The sequence below is a fragment of the Sander vitreus genome, chromosome 10 (assembly GCF_031162955.1).
Source record: "Sander vitreus isolate 19-12246 chromosome 10, sanVit1, whole genome shotgun sequence".
NCBI classification, from domain to species: domain Eukaryota; kingdom Metazoa; phylum Chordata; class Actinopteri; order Perciformes; family Percidae; genus Sander; species Sander vitreus.
In genome coordinates this window covers 14,517,135-14,543,873 of record NC_135864.1, presented here as the reverse complement: position 1 = coordinate 14,543,873, position 26,739 = coordinate 14,517,135, and the positions used below count along the sequence as shown (strand labels likewise).

At 38.5% G+C, this 26,739-nt stretch overlaps 3 protein-coding genes across 4 annotated transcripts in view; all 3 read right to left on the bottom strand.

Annotated features, from left to right (window-relative positions):
• The window catches only part of chic1 (cysteine-rich hydrophobic domain 1), a 6,356-nt gene extending 973 nt beyond the window's left edge, over positions 1–5,383 (bottom strand). The window contains exons 1-6 of the mRNA XM_078260402.1: positions 5,235–5,383; positions 3,362–3,416; positions 2,194–2,349; positions 1,768–1,824; positions 1,228–1,287; positions 1–700 (exon numbers count right to left, since the gene is read on the bottom strand). The exon at positions 1–700 is cut by the window's left edge and continues 973 nt beyond it. Of these exons, the coding sequence (XP_078116528.1) occupies positions 650–700; positions 1,228–1,287; positions 1,768–1,824; positions 2,194–2,349; positions 3,362–3,416; positions 5,235–5,380 (525 nt within the window). The 5' untranslated portion in view covers positions 5,381–5,383 and the 3' untranslated portion in view covers positions 1–649. The remainder of the gene's footprint in view (positions 701–1,227; positions 1,288–1,767; positions 1,825–2,193; positions 2,350–3,361; positions 3,417–5,234) is intronic.
• A 1,175-nt stretch (positions 5,384–6,558) lies between these two features.
• cdx4 (caudal type homeobox 4) lies at positions 6,559–10,070 on the bottom strand. The gene is made up of 3 exons (XM_078261349.1): positions 9,635–10,070; positions 8,066–8,211; positions 6,559–7,223 (listed from the first exon to the last, which is right to left on the bottom strand). Exons 1-3 carry the CDS (start codon positions 10,068–10,070, stop codon positions 6,951–6,953), a joined length of 855 nt encoding a protein of 284 aa, XP_078117475.1. The 3' UTR covers positions 6,559–6,950.
• A 13,035-nt stretch (positions 10,071–23,105) lies between these two features.
• Positions 23,106–26,739, bottom strand: part of kdrl (kinase insert domain receptor like) — a 48,817-nt gene continuing 45,183 nt past the window's right edge. For both annotated transcript variants that reach the window (XM_078260400.1, XM_078260401.1), the window contains exon 30: positions 23,106–26,026. In XM_078260400.1, the coding sequence (XP_078116526.1) occupies positions 25,843–26,026 (184 nt within the window). In that variant the 3' untranslated portion in view covers positions 23,106–25,842. The remainder of the gene's footprint in view (positions 26,027–26,739) is intronic.

Here is a 26,739-nt window from a genome sequence, read left to right as displayed (position 1 = left end):
AATGGTATACCACTGTACAGCTTATTCTAAAACATGGTATTTACAGGTCAAGTTATTACTAGCTAGTTCCCATATACAGAGGGTCAAATGTAAAGAGTTAACACAGGGTGATGGCGTACACTGTACATTAGGCAATTTCAACCATCCCATCTACTTGCAAAGAACTGGATTCGAAGAGAGGAAACCCAACAAACAGCATTTGAATCTACAGACTTGTAGAATTACCCAGTGCCTTCCCACTTCTCTTACATGTAGTTATAAAAAGAAAATCATACATAAGGCAAGGATAGTTAAGGAAGGTGGAGGCATCACATTCTTTGCAAGGGATTACTGATATAATAGATGGGATACAGGTTGAAGGTTCTTTGGGGTTAATGCACTTTTTGAGGGTTTCACTTGTTTGTCACAAAAAACACATCCGTGTGCAACAAAGGGGACATGTCTAGTTCTGTCAGGAAGAAATATGTGCAAAATCTGCTCTAAAGCAAAGTGACAGTGTTGCAAATTCTAAAGTACAAGGTACAGGGAGATGTACAGGGTCATCACGAGAGACGTTGGTGCAGACCCTTATTCCGACATACTGTATATACAAGGCACTAAGGATAAGATTCAAGGGCCACGCATCCAGTCTTTTACAGTAACAGCCTCCTCAGTCCGGTCGGAATATAGGATATTTGGGTAAGAATTCTATAAGAATTACCTATAGAGAGAACAATACAAAACAAGTCATTATTTAGGACAACTGCAAGATGTTTAAACATAATGGTAATGCTTTATTTCATGGGTCCTGTCATTTCTTAGGAAGTCTTCTCAAAATAACCATGTCATTTGGAATTAATTACACAAACAAGTGACTAAGTTCTGATAAAGCAACCTTATCTCCTAGAAATGATGTTTGTATATAACGGAATAAGGAAACCCTAATGCAGATGCAGATCGTAACAGTAATTAATTGTTTTAATAATTTTTTACTTGTGCGGGCTCTAGCTTTCCAAATGTGAGCATTTGTTTCTTTTCTTTGTCATATATGAGAGTCAACTAAATATCTGTTGATGTGTTTTGGACTGACCAAGATATTAAATATTTTACTACTTTATAATATATTATAACATGAATGATTGATTAATCAAGGAAATCATCTGCTGATTAATTGCTAATGGAAATAATCAAAACGTTTATAAAGTTATGCAATAATCCATTGTTGTTTTGTTGTGACAGCCTACTTACATATTCCATCATATTACTGCTTTCACATTTTCTTTTACTGAGTTTCCAGTGCAGACCCAGCTGATGAGAAGAAGAAAGGACACAGACACAATGAATGGACATCACACACACACCCCCCCCACCCACCCACCCACACACACCCACCCACACACACCCACACCCACAAAGGAAAATCTGTCTGAAATCTCCGCTTAGTGTCGGGGGGGAATTTGGGAACAGGGCTGTCTGGTCTCACCAGGGTCAAATTGTGGCCAGACACCCTGAAGAGCTTCCTTTATGCCTTTGCACAGCTACTAGCTGTAATTTGTTGCTGCGAGACAAAACAAAATGAACACAACATTTTACTGCTGACCTCACAGTCCTCTCAGAGCTCGTACACCAGATCTGACTCAGCTTTGAGGGACTTGTCCGACGGGTTAGAGTTCACAAAGCAGATTAATGGTCATTATCCATCACGACGATACTCAACTTACACTGCACATTGACACAGACAATTAAGCACTTTCACACAGGTGCTAATGTGCAATTTGTCTTTCTTACCTTGTGGTATAATCGGTTATTTTCCCACTCTAACAACTTATGAATAGATCGTCTCGTCTGTAGGAATAGAAAACAAATGTGTGTACATTAATGCAAGCAAATTTAACACTTTACCAGTAAACAGCCACCGTGTCAGGATTTATGGACTGAACTCCCAATTTACCAGCTAATAATTTCCACTTTGTTGCCATTTATTCTGAGTGGTAACACCACCTTGAAATTACCCACCCTTGAGCAGGGCAGGAGAGGAGCTGTGCAATGCAATGCGTCATTTCTACACAGAGGCACTAATTGAACATGAGTTGTTATTACCCTCTACACTTAGACCAATGTGGCTGAATTGCTACAACAGCCCCTGAGTAATCAGCGCTGATGTAAGGGAGAGTTAAACTGTCCAACTCGTGTCACAGGAGGTCTGGGACTTACTCTCTTGTTGAGGCAGATAACAGGCCATAGACTGCAGCCTACTGTACAGCAACAGCACAGGCAGCCGCAAAGAAGCCACTTCACATTCACAGGCAAGTTCTTCTTCAAACAAGCATTCACCCTGCTGATGCTGGTTTTGAATTCCTCTGGCGCTACCTAAAAGAAAAAAGGAGAAATAATGGATGTACGCATACCAAAATAAACAGCTCGTAGAAGCTCTATACAGTGGGGGAAATTATCAGAAAATGTAAGCAATAACCAAAATACTAAGCGCAAGAGGGGGAGAGGCAAGTGTTCGTAGGTGGTGCTGACATGAAAGATTCCTAATTGCTCGAAAGATAACCTGTGCACAAAGATCAAAGAGCTTTAGAAAAACCAACAGGTAGATATCTGCAGATGTTGTCCAGAGATGAGATCTCTAAATACTATGCCTCTGACTTGCTAACCAAGCTCTTGACTGTTCAAGGCAAGGAGGGACTCAAAGGAGAGATAAGCTCAGTGCCTGTGGCAGCGCCGGCCAAACAACTTGAATGGATGCTCATTCCTCGCAGAGTCTGTACGCCATAAAACCGGGGTCGTAATCTTTTATGACAGGATGCAAAGGTCTCTTTGCAAACAGCCAAAGACCTCAGAATAAAGCCCAGCAGGGCCTGATCTGCAACCTTCAATCATCATAATTGTGACCTCATCCATCACATGTCACCCTGGGTCACAATACTGAAGGTACTTTTTATTGCCCCACACTTCCCTCGGCCTGCTCTTACCCCTGCAGCCTTTTTGTGTTTCTGCGTCCGACCCAGGAAGCTTTCCTTTCTTGTCTACGACAGAGTCTTCATTTCATTATTTTATCACCAGGAGCTGGACCCTCAAAAGCACTGGGGTCTCTGCCAACTGAACCCCATAGATGGCTTACTCATTGACAGAGCTGGACAGCAGCACATTCAGGCTCTTTTCTATACACTGTGGTGCGTTACTTGAAATGCAGCTCCATCAGATCAAAACCACTCGGTGAGGTTTGAATGGGCCAGCTTGGGGAAGTTGGGGCCGTTAAAGGCCTAAAAGAACAACTGAATCACTGTGGCTTTAATTGCTTAATTCTTCCCGCTTGGAATTGAACAGACAGCAGCCTGCAAGAATGAAGTGTAAGAAAACTGAAAAGCAACTGTACCTTTCCCGTGAGAACAGAGGGAAATTCTGTGTCAAATCTGTTGCTCAGTCCAAACCTGAAAAACACAAACCAAATGTGAGCATTTATATGGTAATTAAAATGTATCTAAAACAAAATACAAAATCTTACTATGAACATGATGACAACAAAAATAATCCAGAGCAGAAATATGCCGTTTGATTACATAATGAGACATAACATGCTTATTCACAAACTAGTAGTAGTTTACAACATTATGATTGTAAACTTTCATATTATTAAAATCACACACAACTACAAAAGGACGGCACAATAAAGACTTATTCGTATTGCAGTTCTTGATGTAAAGAGAGTAAAGATGCAGGAGCCCCAGTGACTAGTTACCAACAAACCAATAAATAAATGATCATCAGTTAAATCACTTCAAGTCAAACATCCAAAACATGAATTACAAATTAGTGTTATTAGTGTTTTATTTAGGCTAACTCCAGCGGCCAGTTCTCACTGCAGACTCCCAGTGATTAAATAATTGGGCATATTATCCTCACATTTATATTATCAATTATCTAATTCACAGATGAAGACCATTCATTTGTGGTTGAAAAATTGTCATGTCCATGTAGAATAAAATAAGACTTGGGAGCGAGATAGCAGTGTGCAGGTATATTGTCCGTCTGCTGGTAGAGGAAAATACGGTTGTTTCTTGTATCTAGCTTTACCGGAACATTGCTCCTGTTTGCATGTCTTTCCTGTAGGGCTGCAATTTATGATTATTTTCATTATTGATTAATCTGCAGATTATTTTCTAGGTTAATTGATTAATCGTTTGGTCAATAAAATGTCAGATAATAGTGAAAAATGTCCATTCTCGTTCGAATTCCAAGGAGATGTATTTAAATGTCTTGTTTTGTCAATCAAAAACCCAACGATATTCAGTTTACTGTGATATAAAACAAGGGATAGGCATTTTCTGCCATTTATGCATGTAAACCTACTTTCATAATTAATCGATTATCAAAATTGGCGATTTTCTGTTGTTCGACTAATTGGACTAATTGATTAGTCGACTAATTGTTGCAGCTCTTCTTCCCTGGAAAGGTCAAAGCTCAATAGTAACAGATTGTTGTTGATGATTTTGCTTTAAAATTGAAATCCTCATTATTTTTGTCTTACTAGAATCCAGATGCAAAGTTGGCTAAGAAAGGTTGCCAGCTGAGACTCAGCATCCGCTAGTCAGGTTAATGTTGTGATGGTGAGGGACGACCTGACAATGAGGACTGTGATGGACCTTTTCAACTTTTTTTTCTGAATAAACTCACTGCACTACTCCTACATCCATGGCACTACTACATGACGTCACAGTGTGGAGTGACGTGCTGAAAGCTCTAGTTTTCACCATGAAAAAGCGCAGCCTCCATCAAATGTAGCTAAGGAGCTGACATCCCCATGTAAACAACGATGAAACTTGAAATAAAAAACGCTTTAGACAACAATTAAGCCGGTGACACTGTGCTCACTTGGCAGATAACTTCATAATGTCTTGTGATGGTGTAACGTTATGAGTCTGCTCGGTAAAAACGGTACAGCCACAGACTTTTAGCTAACGGCTCATCACATGTAAGCGTACCTACCAATGAATATCGGTTGTTAGTTTACCACTTCAAGGTTGCCATGGGGACATAGAACTGTTAACGTTAGTTTATGTCGTAATAATGTTGGGTTCTGGTCGTGTTCAAACCAACGGTCCCCTTGGCACTACATAGAGCTATCTGTTAGTTGTTGTGTTTGGCGTTAGCTAGCAGGCTAGCATCAGCTAACATGCTAAAGGATGAAGACACCAAAACAACAAAGCGACACCGAGAGAGACAGGAGCGACAAACACGGCTCTGCTTACACTGTGATGTGCCCGGCCCCTCGCATCACCACGGGCTCCGGACAGTATCTGGGCAAGTGTTCCTCACTCACTACGTGCTCATCCTCTTCGTCTTCCAACTCATAAATGGTATCAAAGTCCGCCATGTTGGGTAGTAAGACGCTCATGACGTCTCCTACTGGGCTGCGCGGTGACGCACGAGAGCGAGCGCGCGGAGCCAGAGTTTGTGAATAGCGACCATTGCCCCTCAGTGTTCAGAGGGACCAGAGCTGAACATTATCAACAAAACTAACATTTGACATCAGTGTGACATGATGTTTGTAATATGTTTGAAATTATACATAGGCCTAGGCCTATAGGCTGTTATAAATTATAGCCTAGCCCTAAACTTCTAGAGACATGGGTCAAAGTCAGGAACAGTCCTCCTCCTAAAATAGCCAGTCTAGCCAAGTGACAATTAACATGTCACTTCAACTAATTACGCATGAACCTGCCTTACTTCTAGCAACCTTAAACAGACCTGTATGCGAATTAAGTCTAGGCTGAAATGTTTACAATATAGCCCATTATGTAAATTCCCTGACACTGAATGCAAAATGAACGTGCACCTGCTGATGTAGGCTACACCATTTGACATGAATAGCTAGAAACAAAACAAAAGCTATTCTATTTAACAATAGTTTTAGAACAGGACGAATTAACCCCCATCATTTCAAACGCTATATTAATTTGTGGGCACTTGTACTGGTAGGTTTTGAGTCACTAGTAGTGAGGCAATTTCAGAGATAACTGACAACAAATCAGCCTTGCGTGTAGGCTAACAAATGTGATAAAAAGTCAAGATCACTCAGTCTATTCAGAAACGAAATCTACCTATTTTGTTAAAATTAAAAATAGATGCATTGAATTGACATGTGTCACAATGCCCATTGCTACTTATACACTTTGGTAAGCAGTATATTGTTACAGGTCTCTGTAAAAACATTATAGATATTTAAAATACTTTTTAGGAGTACTCGTAATACACAAACATAAAATAAGCAAAAGAATAAAAGCAATATTGCTTACAGTTAGGCTACTTTGAGATGTTAATTTCTGAAAGGTTTAAACTGTTTTGTACCTGAATATTTAGCTTGCAGGCTGTATATCTGCTGGTGAATAATATACATTCATAAAAGCATTTCAAATACAAAACTTGATGCAATGGTAATCACAACTGCAAAATTCCGAAATAAGAAAAATGACAGGTGTACTGCAAAAAAACAACATTTTATTTACATTTTGCCATCAAACGACCGTTCTACCCGTATCATTAACAGCTGTTCCCTGCTTTACTAAAGCGGATTAAATTGTGCAGAAAAATGCGTGTAAATGATTTGTCAAGTCAAAGCCATTTGTGTGGCACGAGCTACATACAGTCCAGTTGAAAACGTCATTAAAATGCCCCTGAATTCTCATTTTATTCACATACACTTCAACACATACAAAAAAATGATATTTATATCTTAACTCACAAACAATTTAAAGCTTTTAAGTTTGAAACACGTCGATTTTTTCGTTTTTTTCCTCCCACGTTATTATAACTATTCTATAAAAAGCAATATTTCAAGAGCCTCCAGCATTTCGTTGCTATAAATCAAATCTTTATCCACAGCTTTGTGCTTCAGAACGAGAGTTCAGATCTTCTGGCTGCCTATCAAGTGTCCTGTCAGCGTGTCGGAGTGCTCTGTTATGGTTTTAGATGGTCCGGAGGGTGAACTGTTCTACTGATTCACACTTCACTTCACACGTCCCTTGCTGTATATTCCTGATAGATGGCAAAGTGTTCATTCCCTGAGGAGGGTACAGAGAGTTGTGGATTTCTGAGGGACTGAGAGAGCCCGGCACCGGCAGAGGGCTCACTGAACCCGGGTCACTGTGCACAGACCCCCCGCTACCGTCAGACTGACCCAGCTTCTTCTTGATCATTTTCCTCTCTTTGGCTCTGCGGTTCTGAAACCAGATTTTCACCTGAAGAGGCACAAAGAAAAGAAAAAAATAAATTAATATTTTTGGGTGCGGGCTACCTTCTTTACTCTCCATGCAATTCCATAACACTTAATGAATAATAAAAAATAAACTATATATAAATTGATACTCCTGGATAGAAAAATGACAAAATAATCACTAAGAATAATGAACATTAAATCCATATTTAGGTTTAAGATACCTCGTTTAATCTCCATGCCAGCCCTTGTAATTAAAACGAAGTTAAATAAAAAGATATGCCTATAGGCAAAAAAACACTATCAATAAATAACGATAATAAACATTTAATATATTTTCCCGTATAATCTACATGCCATTCCTTACTAAAATCAAATCAAATAAAATTTCTATTAGCAGATAGATAGAAAAATAATAAATAACAATAAAAAATGTAGGCCCGAATACATTTCCATAATTTGCCATTATTTTTGCTGTCATTTAAAAATGATAGAACATTTTAAAAACCTGTATGTTTCGAAATATGAAATGATAAATGATAGAGGCTAGTATGTTTATTTAATTATCAAACATAGACTAATTAATATAAAAAATCTGCAAACCTGACAATGTATCAGGGGGTTAAGTCTATCTTTAAATATATCCAAGGCCAATGTATTCTGTATCATGAATATGCAGTCTAACCGATTTTTTGATGATAATATTGACACGTTTGCTGTAGGGCTCATTTTGTAAGTTACACATGTGAAAATAAGCTTATGTGTGCATTAATGCTCACACAGGTGTCACATATTTAAATGATTTATTGCATCTTTCTGCGCTAATAATAAACCAGGCAGAAGTATTTCATTCTGATATAGACATACCTGTCTTTCCGACAGACCGAGGTTGACAGCCAGTTCAGATTTCCTCCTGATAGTGATGTATCTGTTGAAATGGAACTCCTTCTCCAGCTCCAGCCTCTGATGGTCTGTGTAAACTACCCTGTATTTCTCCCTCGTTCTTGTTTTACCTGTGAAGGCGACACGAAACACAAAACACAGCATTAAGATTGTGCTTTTTTTTTTCTTCTCGTTTTTAGCTGCCATGTGGTTGAACTGGAAGATTTACACAGAGCTGGCTGCATGCCAGAACCGGCCTATCTGCACATAGCATCTTTATTAGCTGCCTCGTAATCCACATCTCTTGGCTTTCTCTACAGATACGCAAATTACGCAAGTTTTTTCATCTTGATGTGATGACAACTGTAGTACAGTGAATTTCAAACAGCCAGCAATCAGATCCTCTACTGACAAGTTAAAAAGACACATGACACGTCTGTGTTAAAGCACATTATTCGACAGCATGTGGGTTCATTTCAGTTTGATTTGTCTTACAATTTGATTGCATGTTCAATTCAAATGTAGGCTATGTTAGCTTGAAAATAAATGGCTAATAATGACAAGTCTTATCAAAATAAAAAAAGAAGTGATGGACACCCATATTCCTATAATAAACTATAAGCGAAATGCATTTAAAGAATATAAGTTAGTGTAACATATTAGGGCTGTTTTATTTTAGGCCTCATAATCAACATAATCAGACAGAAACAGAATACGTGATTGGATACAGCATTTTACGCCACTGTAAAGGCCTAAAGTTTGTGGCTACTACTCCAGTTTTGAGACACCGGCTGTGAAAAACGTCACCGGCAACATAACTCTTGGAGAGGAAGAGAGGTTGGTGCATATCAAAGTGAAGAGGTGTTGAAAGCAAAGGCCACCGCCTGTATATGACGGATAACACTCAAAACACCAAACAATGTGACAGGGAAGTCGACCTCACATCTCCAGGAATAATGCCATTAACATCACAACTGGGCCTGGCGCCGATTCCTCACACCTTTTTTTTTTCCATTTCCACCACATGAGAGAATACAGTAGACTGAGCTGTTGGCCTTCAGTCCATTTTCCCATCAGAATTGAAATAATTTATGGACACGTTTGTTTGACAGATACTTTCTGCTGAGTCTTCTGTAATTCGTTATTATTATTTCATAGAGGCTTATTCAATTATATATATACATATTCTCATTCTATTAACGTTTTACACTGTTATTAGCCCAAATGTATGCAACCCGCACAAGCAAGTGTCAAAGACCAAAGTTTCCTTCTGTTCGTTCATTTCTTGTCTTGTCTTGCACACCTTCTTCTTAGATTTTTTTTTTCAAATGTTAAAATGTTGGCCTTTCGATGCTTTTGCTTCTAATTGATCTAATTCGATAGAACAAAAATATTTGAAATGACATGGAGCTGCCAGAAAAAAATTAAAATGTGTGCGTAAAATCCCATATGGGACACAAACTCTTCGGTGCGTAAAAACCGAAAGTTGTTGCCACAAGACCAAGGCAATCGCATAACATAATTTTGGCAGAATGTTTAAGATGATGAACATACCTGTGGAAGATGATTGCGCAGTTTTACTCATCCACTGGAATGAATTGCGCCTTTCTCTATCTGGAGAAAGTTGTGCAACATTAACGTTCTCCGGCGGCGGCTGTAACACCGCAGATCCTGGAGGATGCATATGACTGTACTCAGATGAGCAGTAAGGAACCTGTCCAGGAGAGTTGTTGTTCATGGGTGTAGGAATAGTATTAGGTGGTCCCAGACTATATGCACCCCAGTCTTCCCGTGGTGCGCCATAAGTGGGTCCCCAACTCCCCGAAGACTGTGCGTGCGTATCCATGTTTGGCACATGATGGTATCCAGTAAAGTCGGGGTACTGAGGTGTAGAAACAAAGTTCTGTGGAGGCAGATTTATGCTCGATCTTCTTACCGGCCCTTGGTGATACATGCCGCTTTCTTTATCCAGGATGTATCCCACATACATGATTTGTACAAAAAACTATTATATATAATAAAACAGCAACGGCGATGATGTGGCCTATTTCAAGGCGACATTGCTGCCCTGAAACTGAAATCCTCGGCTGTTTATGTAGTCCAAATGGGTTCCCAGTGTGAAATGCGACGTAGTTCCAGTCTGTCTCCAGTCTCACATGATGTGTTTCTGTTGACAAGATGGTAAAGGTATACTAAGGCCTGCTTGACGTCAGCCAACTCCTCAACTCTTGGAGATTTGCATTCAAATGAGAGTGATCGGTGCTGCAGGCCCAGCTGTCCCCTTGCGCTTGTCCTGCAGCGCGTCATCACCTGACAGTGGGCCTATCCTGAGCAGGAGTTCTCCACCCCATGAATACATTAACACCACGGCCTATCAGGTGCACATGCTACTCGAACCTACAATAAACCGAGGCAACACGTCCACAAAAAGCAAAAAAAGGCCTGTGCGTAATTGCGTGCAGATATATTTTATTGTATTGGACTTAAAAGCATTCACTTTCTAGAGACAATTAATTGCATCAGAGCCTACCACATTATAACAGAATATAGACAGCAACTTATTTTGCACATTAGTCCTCGAGTTGTATCTTTCCAAACTAAATCCAGATCATCCAACATGTTTCAATGCAACCTGCTATTGGGAATTCAACAGTTTCCAACCACGCTTCACGCATAAATCCCGTTTTATTTATTAAGAGATTCACTTGCAAACGAGGTGCAAAGTATGAGAGACTTTCTCTTGAAGCAAGCCGAACCTTTCGTATTCCGTGTTCACACCTCAAGGTCGCACTTCACAGCTAATTCCGGTTACAAGGAAACTCCAACAACCCCCTCTGTGACAAACAGCGGCCCTCGACACTCTCCTGAAATTACAGTGCATTTATTTTTTCTGTGATCGTGTCTCATACGTGTCACGAGTCTCAAGGAAGTTAACTGCCCGATTAAAAATCTGAGTGTAAAAAGCGCGTTTGTACACAGTTACTCAGTTCCTTTAAAGTTTAAGATTGCCACTTGCATGCGGCAAACATGCACTGGGAACTAAATGCATTTAGGCCGAATTTAGTTGATGAAACAACAAACTCAGTGAGCATACAACTGAAAATGCCAGACGTGTTTAATAGTAAAATTATTCCACGTTTTCTCAAGAACTCAATTTCAGGCCCATTCTGAGCTGTAGGCCTACTTTTGTGGTCTATTGATTATAGTTGGATAACTGTATTTGAGGAGCACATACTGCTTCTTATTCTCATATTTGATTCATTTCTTGGTATGTTTCTGATTAATTTGGCAGGTGTCTGAGGGCCTATTTAGCAGAACTAATTGGCTTGTCTAAAAGTCATGAATGCAGATGGGTGTCTCTGAAGCATCTGTTTATTGACCACAAAATATTTATGAGACAGTCTAATCGAGTTGGCCTGTGACAGTCCACAGCCAGTCACTTCTCTGAAGATCAGCTGTCTGTTTAAAGAAAAGATCAAGTATGACCAGTTTTCACTTGTTTTCCTGGTTCTGTAGTGGCTTCAGAGACTTTACACTTACTACTTTAAAAAATAAAACGTGTCTGTCAGAAAAGCCTAAATTAATGCCTTTCCTTATAAAGGAACCTGCATATGTGTATGTCTTCCAACATTTTTTCTTAAGGTGATGTATAAGACTTCATGCACAAATATGCAAATTATGAGGAGACAGGTCAGGTCACGCCTCCGAGAAGAATTTACTTATTGAGTTTCTTCATGGCTTTCACATTTTATTTTCTTGATTTTAAGACTTCATTCGGTAGTTTTCTTTCATAACTTTTCCCAGACAGGTTACATCACTACATTGTACTGCATTTGTCTTGTAGTTTCCACAGTGTGTAGATTATTCAGATTCATTGCTGCCCTCTTGTGTATTCCTGCAGAACTACAGCTGCTGTAATTACTGTAAACTGGTGATTGTTGAAATCTGTCTGATCAGCAGTTGTGGAAAGTAACTAAGTACATACTCAAGTGCTGTACTTAAGTACAAGTTTCCACTTTCTGCTACATTAAACTTCTACTCCAGTGCAATTCAGAGGCAAAATATTTGTTGCATATTCAGATTAATAATACAAAATATAATCAACAAATAAAATATGATGCATTATTAATTGTCAAAATAAAATAGGGTAAGGTAGGAAATTACCACGCTAGCATTATAAAAAGTAATACAAATCAGCCCCACTTTTAACAGCTGCAACATTAAAGTGATGTACACATTTAATGCATCAATAATTATAATTCAATAATAGGCTAAAATATACATTCTGAAATGGGACATTCTGCATAATAAGTATTTAACTTTTGGTATTGTAAGTAGCCTATCTTTTTATGGTAATATTTTTGTACATTTAAGTACAATTTTGAATGCAGGAATGAAGTACTTGTAACAGAGTAATTATACTCTGTAGTATTGCTACTTTTACTAAACTATAACATTTGGGTACTTTTTCCGCCACAGTTCACCTCACCGGACTATTGACCTCAAGCGGACAGCCTCTACCAACCTCCACCAACAAAAAAACATTTAAAGATGTATACCGTATTGTACATCACAGTCAGAGTAATACAAAATGTAATACAAAATGCATTATACAGGCTATATTATTTTGAAAGATCCACTGTTACAACATGCTGTCCCACCGATTTTAGGTAATAGATTTTTGATTTGATTTTGATTTTTTTTTTAATGTCATGAGATAACAATTATCAGATCAGATTCATTGACAAACATTATGGAAATGTGTGGAGAAGAGTAGTCAGACATTTATGGCAACATCCTGATGAGTAACATCATAAGAGGAAGTTTTATGTCATCAGTTGACATTTATTGAGTAACTGAGCTTTTGTTTGAGGATATCTCCAACCATCTAAATGCACGTTCACATTCCGATGTATCATCGTGACTGCTGTCATATGGTGCTCTATAGTTCTTCTGTAATGCAGATTCAGAGCAGTTCCAGTCAATGACTCCTTACAATGAATCATTACAGTCACATGTTCAACAAGAACAGACATGTTTAGAGATGAATGGAATGAAATAAAATGGGAACTGGGAAATGTGCAATCTGGGTAGAATTAAGTGCAATAGGAGGGGGAGGATATGCTGTGAGTGTTGTTGACTCTTCTCTGAGTGTGTGGGAAGGTAGGGGGGTCTTGTGTGAGGTTTTTCGAATGTTTATTGAACGCATTTTGATGAGATAATCTATGCTTATGTTTTATTGTGTTTATGTGCGATGTGTTGCCATATTTTGTTCTCTCGACTGCCCAAGATGAATTTCTCCAATAGGAGACAATATAGGGTTTATCTTAACTGTATTTTATATATATATATATATATATATATATATATATATATATATATATATATATATATATATGTGAATGAATAATGTATCGTAAATAAATAAATGTTCTTCCTTAAAATACAGGGGGCATAAGTCAGTACACCCCTATGTTAAATTCCCATAGAGGCAGGCAGATGTTTATTTTTAAAGACCAGTTATTTCATGGATCCAGGATACTATGCATCCTGATAAAGTTCCCTTGGCCTTTGGAATTAAAATAGCCCCATATCATCACATACCCTTCACCATACATAGAGATTGGCATGGGGTACTTTCCATAAAATCATCTCTCAGTGCAAATCAAACCAGCTATTAGGCTAACTGAAATAAAACCATGCCAATCTCTGTGTATGGTGAATGGGATGTGATGATATGGGGCTATTTTAATTCCAAAGGCCAAGGGAACTTTATCAGGATGCATAGTATCCTGGATTCATGAAATAACTGGCCTTTAAAATAAAAATCTGCCTTAGACAGCTAGAGCTGGATTACAGATAACTTTGATCTGAACTATAATAGGTCTACTGAACCCTCAGCTACTCAGAGGCTATTCCTAAACCCAGGAGAAAACAAGAAATGAATAGGGAAAGTGTACAGACACCTTATAGAAGCACAGGCAGATAATTATTCTCTCCAAAAAACATATGAAGGTTGGAACAAAGAACTTAAAATAAATAACTCTGATATAACCTAGAAAGAGTGTCTAAATATAACCAACAACATTACCACCAATGAGAATCAAGCTCATGACGAGGATATACTACACTAAATAAAAAATTAATAGATTTGATGCCTCTATCTCCCCTGTTTGTATAAAATGTGGCACACATGAGGAGACAATAATACACGCTTTCTGGGAATGTGAGAAGGTCTGTAAGGGTTGGGTAGAGATCCAAAAATGGATGACCAAGACCTGTAAAAATAAAATCGATTTCACAGTCTTGAGCTGTATCTTCCAAAATACAGACAAGCTAAAATACCCCATTGGATGGATGGTCCTTTTGTCCTCCTTGGTATATAAAAAAATAATCTTACAGTATTGGAAGGATACAGAGGCCCCATCGTTACAACAATGGAAGGGACTAATGAAATACTATTTAAGTATAGAAAAATCAATGTTTGAAGACCAGATCAAAAGGCAACAATTCAACAAGGTGTGGCAGGACATATATGAAGCATTGTAAATTTAATGGCTAAGAAATAAGAACTAGGTATGGTGACTGAGAGCTGGAAACCAAGTGGTTGTGTGTGTGCGTGGGGACCGGTGGGTGGAAGTGTGTGGTTTTGTGTCAAAATGTGTGTTGGTGTTTGGGTTTGTATGTCAAAAATGTGGAGTACAAGAATATTGATACCAGTAGGAACTTAATTCTGTTTGAAGTATGAAATTACAGTATGCTGATATATGTATTGCTTCTTGATGGAAATAATAAAAATAATTATAAAAAAAATATAAAAATCTGCCTGCCTTTATGGTAATTAAACAGGGGTATGCATACTTATGCCCCCTGTATTTTAAGGAAGAACATTTATTTATTTATGATACATTATTCATTCACAAGAAAATTGGTGTCCTTAAAGGTTGGATTTCCCCCATTATTTTAAATTAAGGCATTCATATCAATTTCCAAAAGGTGATTTTTTTATTCCTCTTTTTAGTCAACTTTAGCATGGGTTCATAAACTTATGAGTGCCACTGTATCTAATAACTTCACAGTAAATATGAGCATGTACAGACAGCATGTGTGTTCACTAGATGGCGCAATTGAGTTAGTTATGAGCTGTGTCTGGTCTCCTGGATGTGCTGGATGGCTGGATGGATGGCTAGATGGATGGAGCAACACGTATGCATAAGAGAACAAATAAAACCCCAAGAAACGCATGGTTATGTGTCTCAGCGCTGAAATATGTGTGTTATGTTTAAGGTCAGCAGTTTTTGTCCGTCCTCTGAGTCTGTTGCACAGATGGATAGCTCAATATACTGACGCTTATAGAGTGCATTGCAAAAGACTGACTGACTGAGTATCCAGGATGTTTTGAAGGGTCATGCTGGGTTGTCTGGTTCAGACCCAACTGCACTGTGATGCCAATTTGTTAGACAAATTGTATACGCCCTGAAAAAACACAATACCAACAGTCTGTCTTGTCAGTAGAGCAGAGTTACAAATGTACATCCGACTGATATCACAAGTAATCACTGTTTCAAACCAATTTCCATTTTTTAATTAAGGACTCTTATCTAGTTGCTCTTAAAATCAGGGGTTTAAAATAAATTAATTCTCACCACAATGCCCATGTATGTATATCCATATGTTCTTTATATCTGATAAATCAGAGAGTGATTTATGTTTCATTATCATTACAATGACTCCAGGGGTTACATTTGCATTCTTGCATACTACAACATGTGATGATGGAGAGACATGCGCTCAGTGTCTTACTCACCCAAATGTCTTTTAAATACAAAGTGACAAAAGTCCATTCTTTCACTGAGCTCAGCATAGTGTGCATGTAGTAGTGTATCAGTGACAGTCAGCACAAGAATTCAGTTTGTTGCATAACTTCATTGATGTTATTAAAGTGTCCACAGCGTTTCTCTGCAGGAAGGGAGGTAAAACAGGACCATCTGCTACTATTCTTAGAGAAACTGCCTACATGGCTGACACACAGGCACAATTCTTAGTTTGTCATGTGTAATGTAAAACACATGTAAGCCGGATACTGCATCACAAGCCATGTTGTAGTGTTTTGATTGATTCATTCAGGATCTGACAGAAATAGATGTGGGCAAGATTGTGAAAAATGTTGCTGTTTATGAGCGGTTGATATTTTGTCATGTTTTATTTTTAAGAGTGAGAGAACATTTGCTACATCCTGGGGGCAGGGGTGTTGAGGAATTTAACTTTTTTTTAAACTTTCACTTTGACATTATTCTGTGGAAGATGATAACATTTGAATCGTTTGATGCCCTAGCCTGGAAATCCAGACCCAAATCCAAAAGATTAAGGGTCTGGCATTGAGTAATGAAAATGGCCCAACTCGAGGGGCGGCACCAAGCATGCATTTGAAAATCTCACTGCACGCAATTGGATAACACAACGACCAATCACAACAATACACAGGGTGACATATCCAGAGCCCCATACGCTTAGTTACCAGTGCAGCTAACTGGTAGATTAAACTGTCGTCATCTGTTTAGCTCGCCTCTGGCCCGCCTATATCAGATACACCGATGTGATTGGTGCAGCTTGGCTCCAAGGGCATAGTTAATGAGCATCATTACTTATTGCCAGAGTGACTCGCTGAGCAAATTCAAATTGTGCTCTCGCGAGAACTCTGGATTTCCAGGGTATTGATGCCCAAGAGATAAAGGATAAACATTCACACAGGAAGTTCACTTTAACGTTCAGCCACACTGTTATCTTGATCTTAATTAAGATTATCAGCTCCACAAAACTCTCTCTGTAATTCTCAGTATGGCCATGTTCAGAAACTGGTGTTGTCTGGATACTTTCGTGGGCAGAAAATCGAGTGACGATAATTACCTCTTCTGAAGAGTCCATCATGTACTTTTCATTCTCTGTGTCATCCTTGGTTACTAGCAAATGCGTGCAGTTTTGTTGTCATTACTCATGGGGGAGACAGAAACTATGCACTATAGCTTTAAACATGCAAAGACCAGTTGACATTACTATAATTATATATTTTATTTATATAATTATTGCTTTTCCTTTATGACAGTCTGATTTTGAGAACAATGCATTCTACACATTGTATTCCTCAAAAATTCAAAAGAAAAGAAAACATACAATGGGCATTGTAATTCTTCAATGTACTGTAAGGAGGGCAAAGTAACTCTTTGCCCTCACTGAGGGCAAAGAGTTACTCATTTCCAATCTATGTAGTTAGCAATTGATATTTCCACTGCCCACCATATCAGTCCCCACCCAGGTCTCGGTCATGGTGCAACAATAAATGTAGATAAACATGAACACTAAATGGACCATACAAAACTAAAACCCAAATAACATAAATGCACACCCAAAACACTATTAAAACACACTTTAACTAGGACAGAAACAGTTCAGAACATATATATTTTTCCCATGCCCTTTACATCGCTTCAGCGCAGAACAGTTCAAATGACCCCGTCCCTCCCATACAGAAACTTAACATCCTTAGTTATCTCTGCTTAATATGATCTGTATACTGCATAATTAAGCTGATTATTACAAACAACAAATGTGATTTAGTAATACATATGTTTTTTAACAAAACATGAAAGATAAGTAGTCACCACTAAAAAGTTTAATTACAACTAAATCTGGGTTTACAGTGCATGTCAGCAGCTCTGTGAGGCTGTACTTAGGCACAGCCATGCTTTGATCTAAATGCTAATATTAGCATGCTAACATGCTCAAAATAAAAATGCAAACATGCTGAATCGAAGCAGAAGAAAAGTCAAAGGATCACCAAAGTGATTACAATTCATCCTAAGGGGAACATAAATGTGTGAAACAAATTCCATGGCAATCGATTTGTCTATCCAATAGTTGTTGAGACGTTTCACAATAAACCACAAATGTCAACCTCTTGGTGGCCTTGAGGAAAAGTCAGAGGCTCATCAAAGTCATTAGGATTCATCCTCTGGAGACCATGGAGATCTGTACCACATTGTTCACAGCAATCCATCCAAGTTGACTTAAAACATTTCAAAAGAAGAAAAATAAATAATAAATAAAACTTCAAATCAATTATGGTTGACACAGCAGACAACTGAATCCCCAGATAAAAAAAAACCAAAAACAATCTGGGATCTTATATTCTTTCATGTATGATAATGTATGTGGTAACCTAAGCCACAAAATGCCCCTGCAAATGTTCGCAGAGATGCAGAGATGCACCGCACATTTACAAACAGGAGGTTCTGATGTCCCACATTTAGACCATCGAAAGGGATTTCAGTTCACCAAAAACAGCCATGGGGCGGCAGCACCGGAACCGGACAGACATTTCACAGAAAGAGATTAACACAAAACAACATGCGTCTGAGCTCCAAAATAACCCCACCAAGTTCACATTAATTATGCCACTGTGAACATTTTTCCCAGGCCCTCCTGGTGCATGAGCACTCTGTAAACCCCTCACCCACCGCCAGAGAGGTAAACAATGGGGGCAAGTGGGTGAGCTGGTTTCACTGCGCTTTTGCCTTTGAATGGGCATTGATGAATCTGAAGACTCCCGAGGGTGGAGGGCTGACAAAGTTGTGTTGCAGTTCTCTGGAAACTATTAGAAGTCAGATATATACGTTGGCTCTGTGCAGCTCCTGTTATCACTGAAACATATGGAAGCAGGAGGTGATCAGAAGCTCTGGTCTTATCTGATATAAGTCTCCTTTCTGTTTGTCATCAGTAAACTAACAGGGGGTGACAGAAGGGGAACACATGCTATGAATAAAGTAAACATTGTGCAACTTTTATTTTACCCCACTGGCATGCTAGCCTGTCAAATTTAAATTCAGGCCGACAATACAAGCTTTCTGATGTTTTTTTGTAGAAAGGGTTAGCGTTTTTAAGAGATTTAGTGAATTTTGTTTGATTGTTCTCACTAATTCACAACACATGGTTTCTCAACCAGAATGAAATTACACTTTTTGATTTCCTGAAGTGAGTTTAAAGTTCTGCTGCTTCAGCAACGTCCCAGATCCACATGAAAATACACAGGTGGAGTCACCAGATGTCCCTTAGGTTTGTTTGGTTTTTGATGTCTTTAAGTTGCTCAAGGGATGGCAATGTCAGTCTGTCAGTCCACCGCTTTTGTTCAGACTAAAATATCTCAATAAGTATTGGATTGAGTACCATGAAAGTTTGTACAGACATTAATGGTCCCCAGATGATGAATCCTACTGACTTTGGTGATCCTCTGACCTTTCATCTAGCACCACCATGAGGTTGACATTTCTGGTTTTGAGAAAAATATTTCAATTCAATTTCAATATTGAATGGGTTGCCACAGGCATTCATGTACCACTCATAATTAATTTACTACTTTGGTTTATGACCAAATACCCGCAAAACTATTGACATTCACATCAGCCTCAGCTGTATTTTGTGATTAGTACTAATTAGCAACATGCTAAACTAAGATGGTGAACATGTTAAACATATTATTTGATAGTGATAGTGTAGATGGAGGAAGAAAACATGGGGAGAAAGACGAGTAGGCCTACAATTCAAATGGAAACAGACATTCACATAGCTACTACACATGACAATATATTAATCTGTTGCTGATGTGATGTTTGTTTTTTCCCCTTCGCCCTTTGAACCACAGTGGTTCTGAAGCCCATAACAGAAGAGTCTTTATTTAGCTGCATGTGTTGTTGGCTTAGACTTTGCTTGTTAAAGGTGGACTGAAGTTAGGTATCTTAAAGGGGGCAGTATCCGGCTCATTGTTTTGCATTTAGGTGAGAGGCGCGGATGTGGACTACCCACCATTCACCTTCTTGGGCAGGGGTCTGGGAACAGCATTGTGCGGCCGTTTATATATGGAAGGGGGTTGGGGGGGGGGCTTTGTGCTGTTTTGTCGATGGCCCCAAATCAGTGTATGATAGGATTTCAAGCTGCACAGATTCAGTTGGATCACAGATGTTTTCTGGTGTACTTTCAAACGTTAATCCATTAGCACCTCTTTTTTAATGATTAATGGAGTGTTTGTTTTGCAGAGCTGTTTGCTTTGGGAAGAGGCTGTGGAAGTATTCGAGGAGGGAAGGTCTTTTTCAAACATGCAATTAAATGAGGGAAACAAAAACAGACTGCACAATGGGTGTGGTACTTGATTCAAACAGAACATTTCTGCTTATTATATATATCGTTACACTCTCAGTAACTAAAAGTCTTGACTGATCAGATCCTGAAGAGGGGAGCCCTCTTGCTCTTCCTGAGGTTTCCCCCTTTTTTCTGTTAAAGTTATTTTTTTTCTTTTCCAGATTGAGAGTCTAATGATATCATTGTGCAGACTGTAAAGCCCTCCCTGGCACATTTGTGATTTTTGACTTTGGCCTATATGAAAATGAAAAAACTGACTTTAAGAAAGTCTTATATGATTCTAGTTAGAGTCAAAACACCTTGACTCATATCCTGCTCTGGTGACAGATTTATGCTTCCACATGTTTTATTAGTAATACTTCTGATCACAGAACAATGATGAATAGCTATCTAGGTCATGGCATTGCAATGTTGTTGTTCAGTGGTGTGTATTTCCCACCTGGTGGCTAGTTTATTACACTGACACATTAAAGCAGGGGTCTTCAACATTTTTTTAAGCCAAGGACACTCTAACTGAAAGAGAGATGGAACGGGGACCTCCTGCTACATAGAAAATTAAGTTGCACATTAAACTGGGCCTACAGTAACATGTAGGGTGGCCTAAAGCCTTCATACCTTTTTTTGCATAGGCTATTAAAATAGCCTAATAATTGTTGGCATAATTTTATAAATCATGTTTTAATGTTAAACATACATGTGGCACAGTGAATCCTTAGGATTAACTGTATCTGTGGATGGCCAACTTAGTGAATAGCTTGCCTATATGCCAGTATGCCTATTATCAGTGGGACTTATATTTGCTAATAATATGTTGGATTCATGTTAAGACTTTTTAATTTTTGATAAAACTTAAAAACTTTGGAGGCCCCCCTACATTGACTCTGAAGACCACCCTGTTGAAGACCCCTGCATTAGAGGATAGGTTCACATTTGTTCAATACTACTCTCATGCCCATATGTCCATACACCATACGCAGTCTGAATTAGAGTCAAGTCAAGTGGATATCTTCCAAAGTTTTGCTCTTTTTAGTATGTGAAAAATGTGAAATTTGAGCGTATCCTTTAGTGTTTTTACAATCTCTGATAATGTGAGTATACAGTATTTGATTATTCTTTGTCCCCTTATTTCTCATGTGACAATCTTTTTAAAGTATATTACTTCCCTGCATGGTTTTGATACAGTTATGTCATCTTACTGCTGCTAATAACACCAGTGTGTCAATCATGTTAAATTATGTATTTAATGGTCCTAAAGACATCAGCAGAGATATTTATTAATTAAAAAGGAAATACAAGCAGAGGTGATGTACAAGCTGTAGTGTTACATTTTTCATTATAAGTGTTCTGTCTTTACTGATACCAACCATAGACTGTATATAAAGAGAAATTAACTGTGCTGCTGGGGCTATAGTGCCATCTTTGATGTCAATAACTTAGAACAAAACTCCAGTACTGCACTTAAATACAATTCTGAGGTACTTGTACTTTACTTGAGTATTTCCATTTTATGCTATTTCATACTTCACTACAGTTCAAAGGGGAAATATTGCACTTTTTAATGCACTACATTGTATAGCTATATTTCTAGTTCCTTTTTGTATTTAGAATATTAATACAAAATATAATCTCAAACTTATTTTAATCTTTGATATTAATTAATTAGTTTAATAAACAGCTTGTACTCAGTGGCAGTGCTGCTCCCAGGCGCATTGGCCCCTCAGGAAAGGATAATACTTCTGCCTGTATGGAAAAATACTGTGTTAAGATGCAGTTACACATACCTGACAGTCAATAACCCCCCCCCCTCCAACATCCTTCCCTTGTTTGTTTGTTTCTCATATTCTGGAAATAGTCGGAGGTTGTTGATATGTGTTCGAGTGTAATGTTGGGCGCTCACCTTACAGTAAACATAGTAAATCCTGTGATGACAAGCGGAGACAGTGAGGGGCCCAACCTGTCCTGTGACGTGTGGTCCCTCAGACACACCCAGTGCCAGTAAGCAGGGACCCTGCGCTCCCATAGGAAGCCCCGTGTGTGGCGTCCTTTGGTCGTGACCAGGATGATTAAGAGTTCCTTTCTTTCCTGTTCGGAGGGGCATTGTCACAGTGTGCAGACAGGCTGCCGACACCTTGTCCTTGAGGATGAAGTGAGTCTCTCACAGTCCAAGGAGCAGCAGGTCTTTAAACAGACCTTTTCATTAAGGTTTGAGAATTCACATGGGAATAATTAAGGAGCATTTGAATTCTGTGAATCAACTTGGTTGGAGTTAAGAATAGTATGAAGCCTCGGGTCATGCTTGTTTGTGCCAGGGGTTCACCGCACAAGAGTTGGAATCCTTTAATGGGTGGCAGAAAAAATGCGAGGGGTGATGAGATGATTTACAGGAAATAAATAAAACATTTCTGCATGCAACACAATGTTTTTATTTTCCCACTTTTTTATTTAGAAAGAACTAATCCAAAGCACACAATAAATGTGCACAGATCTGTGAGGGTTTTTGCAGAATTGGAGTCATTTTCAGCAGATTTATGGTTGATTAAATTAGCTTTGTTGCTGCAATGCTTATTGTAAATTTTGAACTGAGGATGGCACTTAAGTCAGGGAATCAACAAAGTTCACAAAGACCATCAATGTCTGCCCCAGATTGCAAGGTAATGTGTCGTGAAATTTTACTGTAAACCACAAATGTCAACCTCATGGTGGCGCTAGAGGAACAGATTATCAGTTAGTAAGATTCATCCTCTGGGAATCATGATTATCAGCGTAGTGCCTGATAAGAATTAATAATGTTTTCCTCGTATAAGTATTTCAAGCAATTATAAGTCGAGACTGCAGGTAATGTATAAACATATAGATCTTTATTCATTTATTTACTTCATATACTCAGTTAACAGTGTGGGGAACATAACTTTCATAAAAACAAAATTGTTACACTACATGAACAAAACAAAAAAGATAGGAGGTTCTATTACTCATGGTTATGTATAAAGAAATGCAATAAAATCCATTCAATGTTGTTGTGCTAGCAGTAACTAAAATGAAATTGAGGACAGAATTATAGGTGAACATACTTACATAAAAAAGGATGATGTTAGACTGGCAAGAAATACTATAACAAATACTACAAACGTTAATTTCCTACTATGAATAGTTAAATAAAAATGCAAAATAAATCAGAAATCTTTGACCCTTAACACTGTTTCATAATAATATACCTTTCCAATACAGAAATTATACTTGATATAAAGTATCAGTGCATATGGTAATCACTTCCTCTCCGCATAAACAAAACAAATTGGTCACAAACAAAACATCATTTGGAAATACACAGGGGTTCAAAATATCCACTTTTTACTGCAGTTTAATCACTGACAAATACTGTTTCTTTACTGGTCAACAAGGACAAGTTAGCCACATGTATACAGGGTGTTTGTACGCTAAGTAAGTTTGGTCCACAATACTTTCAATACATATGGTATTACAAACAAAATGCATGATTTTACATGATAAAAAAATAATACAACATGATCCAGAGCAGACTGGTGCTCACTTCACACACATCTAGAGTTTTTGTAGCCTGCCCTGCAAGCTTTACTAACACATAGCACAAGATGTAGGACAGAATAAATCCACTTACATGTTTCCCTTCAGCTTTACTATAAGTGAATACAGCAGCACAAACAGCATATACATCTAGAGTGTTGGGATATTACATGTTGATAGGAAGACTGAGCTGGAAAATCCTTTGGTTAACTTTGAATTACAATTCTAAAACATTACTAAATGACAGTGTTCACAATCTAAATAAATACATTTTATTAGTGCTTTTTGAATAAACTGTTCCTATGAAGTCTAATCTCATTTTTGTACACATGAAACACTTTCTTTTTAGTTTGACCAAATAAAAATAACACAGCGTTTGAGTTTCTTCAACACTAGATTGGGAAAAGAAGATCTACAGTAACTCTTCATTTAAATGCTTCAATGGTCGAGCTGTAATGTTAAATCTGAAGCCGCCTGGACTCACTCTCAGCTCTACCCTGTTTCCTCATTAACCTGTGATTTTCAATAAACCAGGAGAGCTTAAAACACATCCACTACAACATGACAGTAACTCTGGGTCAACCTGAGTTAGTTAAGCTGATATTTTTATGGAATTTAAGGAGCAGTCAATCAATGTTGTTCAATTGTTGTCATCGGCTTTTTGCTTTGAACAAATCAGAACTTTAGCCAACCTTAATAGGGGCTTTCCGACCGGAGGGATTTTTGCAGTTCTTAGAACTAAACGTTCCTAGAATACTTTTTTTGTCGTGTTCCGACAGGAAAAATTTGGGGATTTTCGGAGTTCAGAAGCTCCATGAAGTGAGGCGACAGACAGCAAGCGCCTGCCCCGGCCTCTAGCTCGTCGCTCGGCCAGTCATCCTCAGACACCTCGCAGTAAGCTGGAGGTCTCTCAGACCACTCTCGTAAATAAGAGGCTTTTATTTCGCCATTGACGGTTCGTTTGTTTAAATATCACAACACATGTCCATCATAAGATTAACGGGAACCTGTGGTTAACTGTCTTTTCGGAGTTATACTCCACAAGCGTGTCCTGCGTCACACACACACACACACACACACACACACACACACACACACACACACACACACACACACACACACACACACACACACACGTCCACAGCGCAGCAGCAGGCAGAGGCGGGGTCTGTACCGAGTATAATAAAGCCCCGTCTGTGTTGAGCAAAACATTACGTGAATTACTACGAGAATGGACGTGCATTTAATATAGGAAAAGTGCACAAGTATTAGCATCATTTGTTGTTGTTGTATGTGGCACTAAGGTCTAGTGACGATGCTATAAAGACCGTTGCCGTGCTTGCGTCACTCCCTTACCCCTCCTACCAGTCCCTATGGCCACTTGGCCAGTGGGAATGCAAACGGAAAAAAAGATTTTGGGGGAGAGTAGTTCTTAGAACTGCTTAGAAGTGTACTTTTTTTCCTCTAAAAAGTACAAGTACTATCCGGTCGGAAAGCACCTCATGTGAGCAGATGTAGCCACATTACAAAAACGTATTTTCTTTAACGTTTTTTAAAACTAAAACTACTTTAACACCACATCTTTCCTCTCTCTTTTCTTTTCTGGATGTTACTCTTCATCATCAAAGGTTGTAGTTCAATCAGATCTGTGGTAAAGTGGGAATGATTGTGGTTCGTTTTCACAGTAGATGAAAGAAATACCTGAGGCTGTTTCCAGCTGTTTGACATATCACAGTGAATGTGGAACGGACCAGCAGCATTAACGTTTCAGCCTGCGTCTGAAAACTGGAAAGGAATCAAGAGGCTACAGGTTTCCTTTTGTTGCTCAGCAGATGCCCTGAAAGTTGGAAGTTACAGTCAAGTAGATTCTTGATTCATTTCAGAGCGTTCTTTCTAAATAATTTAAGAGGGAATCTCATGTATTTTCCTCTCAAACTTTGCTACAGTCCAGAGATAAGAGTCAAAACAGGAGAACAAAGCAATGGCCTCAAGGCTGTCACTCAGATTCTCTCCAGGGCTGGAGCAGGAGGTTACACAGGTGGGGTGGAGTAGCGCACCACATAGTTGTAGTCAGGCGGCGGGCTGTGACACTCCAATTCTGCGTCCAGGGCTGAGTCATCCAGACTGAAGTCCAGAGAGGGGACTGTGGGTGGGTACTTCTCTTTCTCTGTGTCACTCAGCACAGACTCTTTACTCTTACTCACTGCCTTCATCCTGAAAACACAAAGAGGAACAGCATAAATATAACAGAGAAATATCACCATACTATACACAATACAACATACAACAACTCAAAAGACATCATTTTCAAGGGTCAAGACAAGCAGGTTTGTGAACATAAAACACAAACTATTCATCTCTACATGCTTAAAAACAACCTAAAATACAAAATAATCTCTCACTGAAACGACAGAAAGTTGATTCAGAGTGAAGCTTTTCATTATCTACTTAGAACACAGCAAAACAAAAATGTCTCCATCTATTATGATCACATTTCTTAAACATTTCTATTAGAGTTAAACCAAGTAGTCGATTAATCGATCTACAAAAAATTGATCAGCAACTATTTTGATGATTAAATAATCATTTTTAAAGTCTTTTTATTTATTTTTAAAATATTCCTTGGTTTCAGCTTCTCAAACGTGATGATTTCATGTTCCTCTGTTTTGTATCAGTGTAAATTCTATATTCTTTGGGTGATTGGACACAGCACAACATTTGAAGATGTCACTTTAGAATAAGGGGAATTCACCATTGATGACATATTATAAACAAAATAATTGACAGATTAGTCGATAATGAAAATAATCATTAGGTGAAGCTCTAATATCCATGAGCTTCTCCCAATTTTTCTGTTAATGAAAATGTAGTAATGTAAATGGTCACATCATCAGCCTCGTACAATCAACAATCCTAATTGCAAAAAC

What these genes read in the sequence shown, in the direction of transcription:
- cdx4 (XM_078261349.1), bottom strand. Translation starts at nt 10,070, where the DNA reads ATGTATGTGGGATACATCCTGGATAAAGAAAGCGGCATGTATCACCAA. An exon ending in TGCGCAATCATCTTCCACAG is followed by an intron (nt 8,212 to 9,634) that starts GTATGTTCATCA and finishes TCGCCTTCACAG; the next exon opens with GTAAAACAAGAACGAGGGAG. An exon ending in TCGGTCTGTCGGAAAGACAG is followed by an intron (nt 7,224 to 8,065) that starts GTATGTCTATAT and finishes GTGCCTCTTCAG; the next exon opens with GTGAAAATCTGGTTTCAGAA.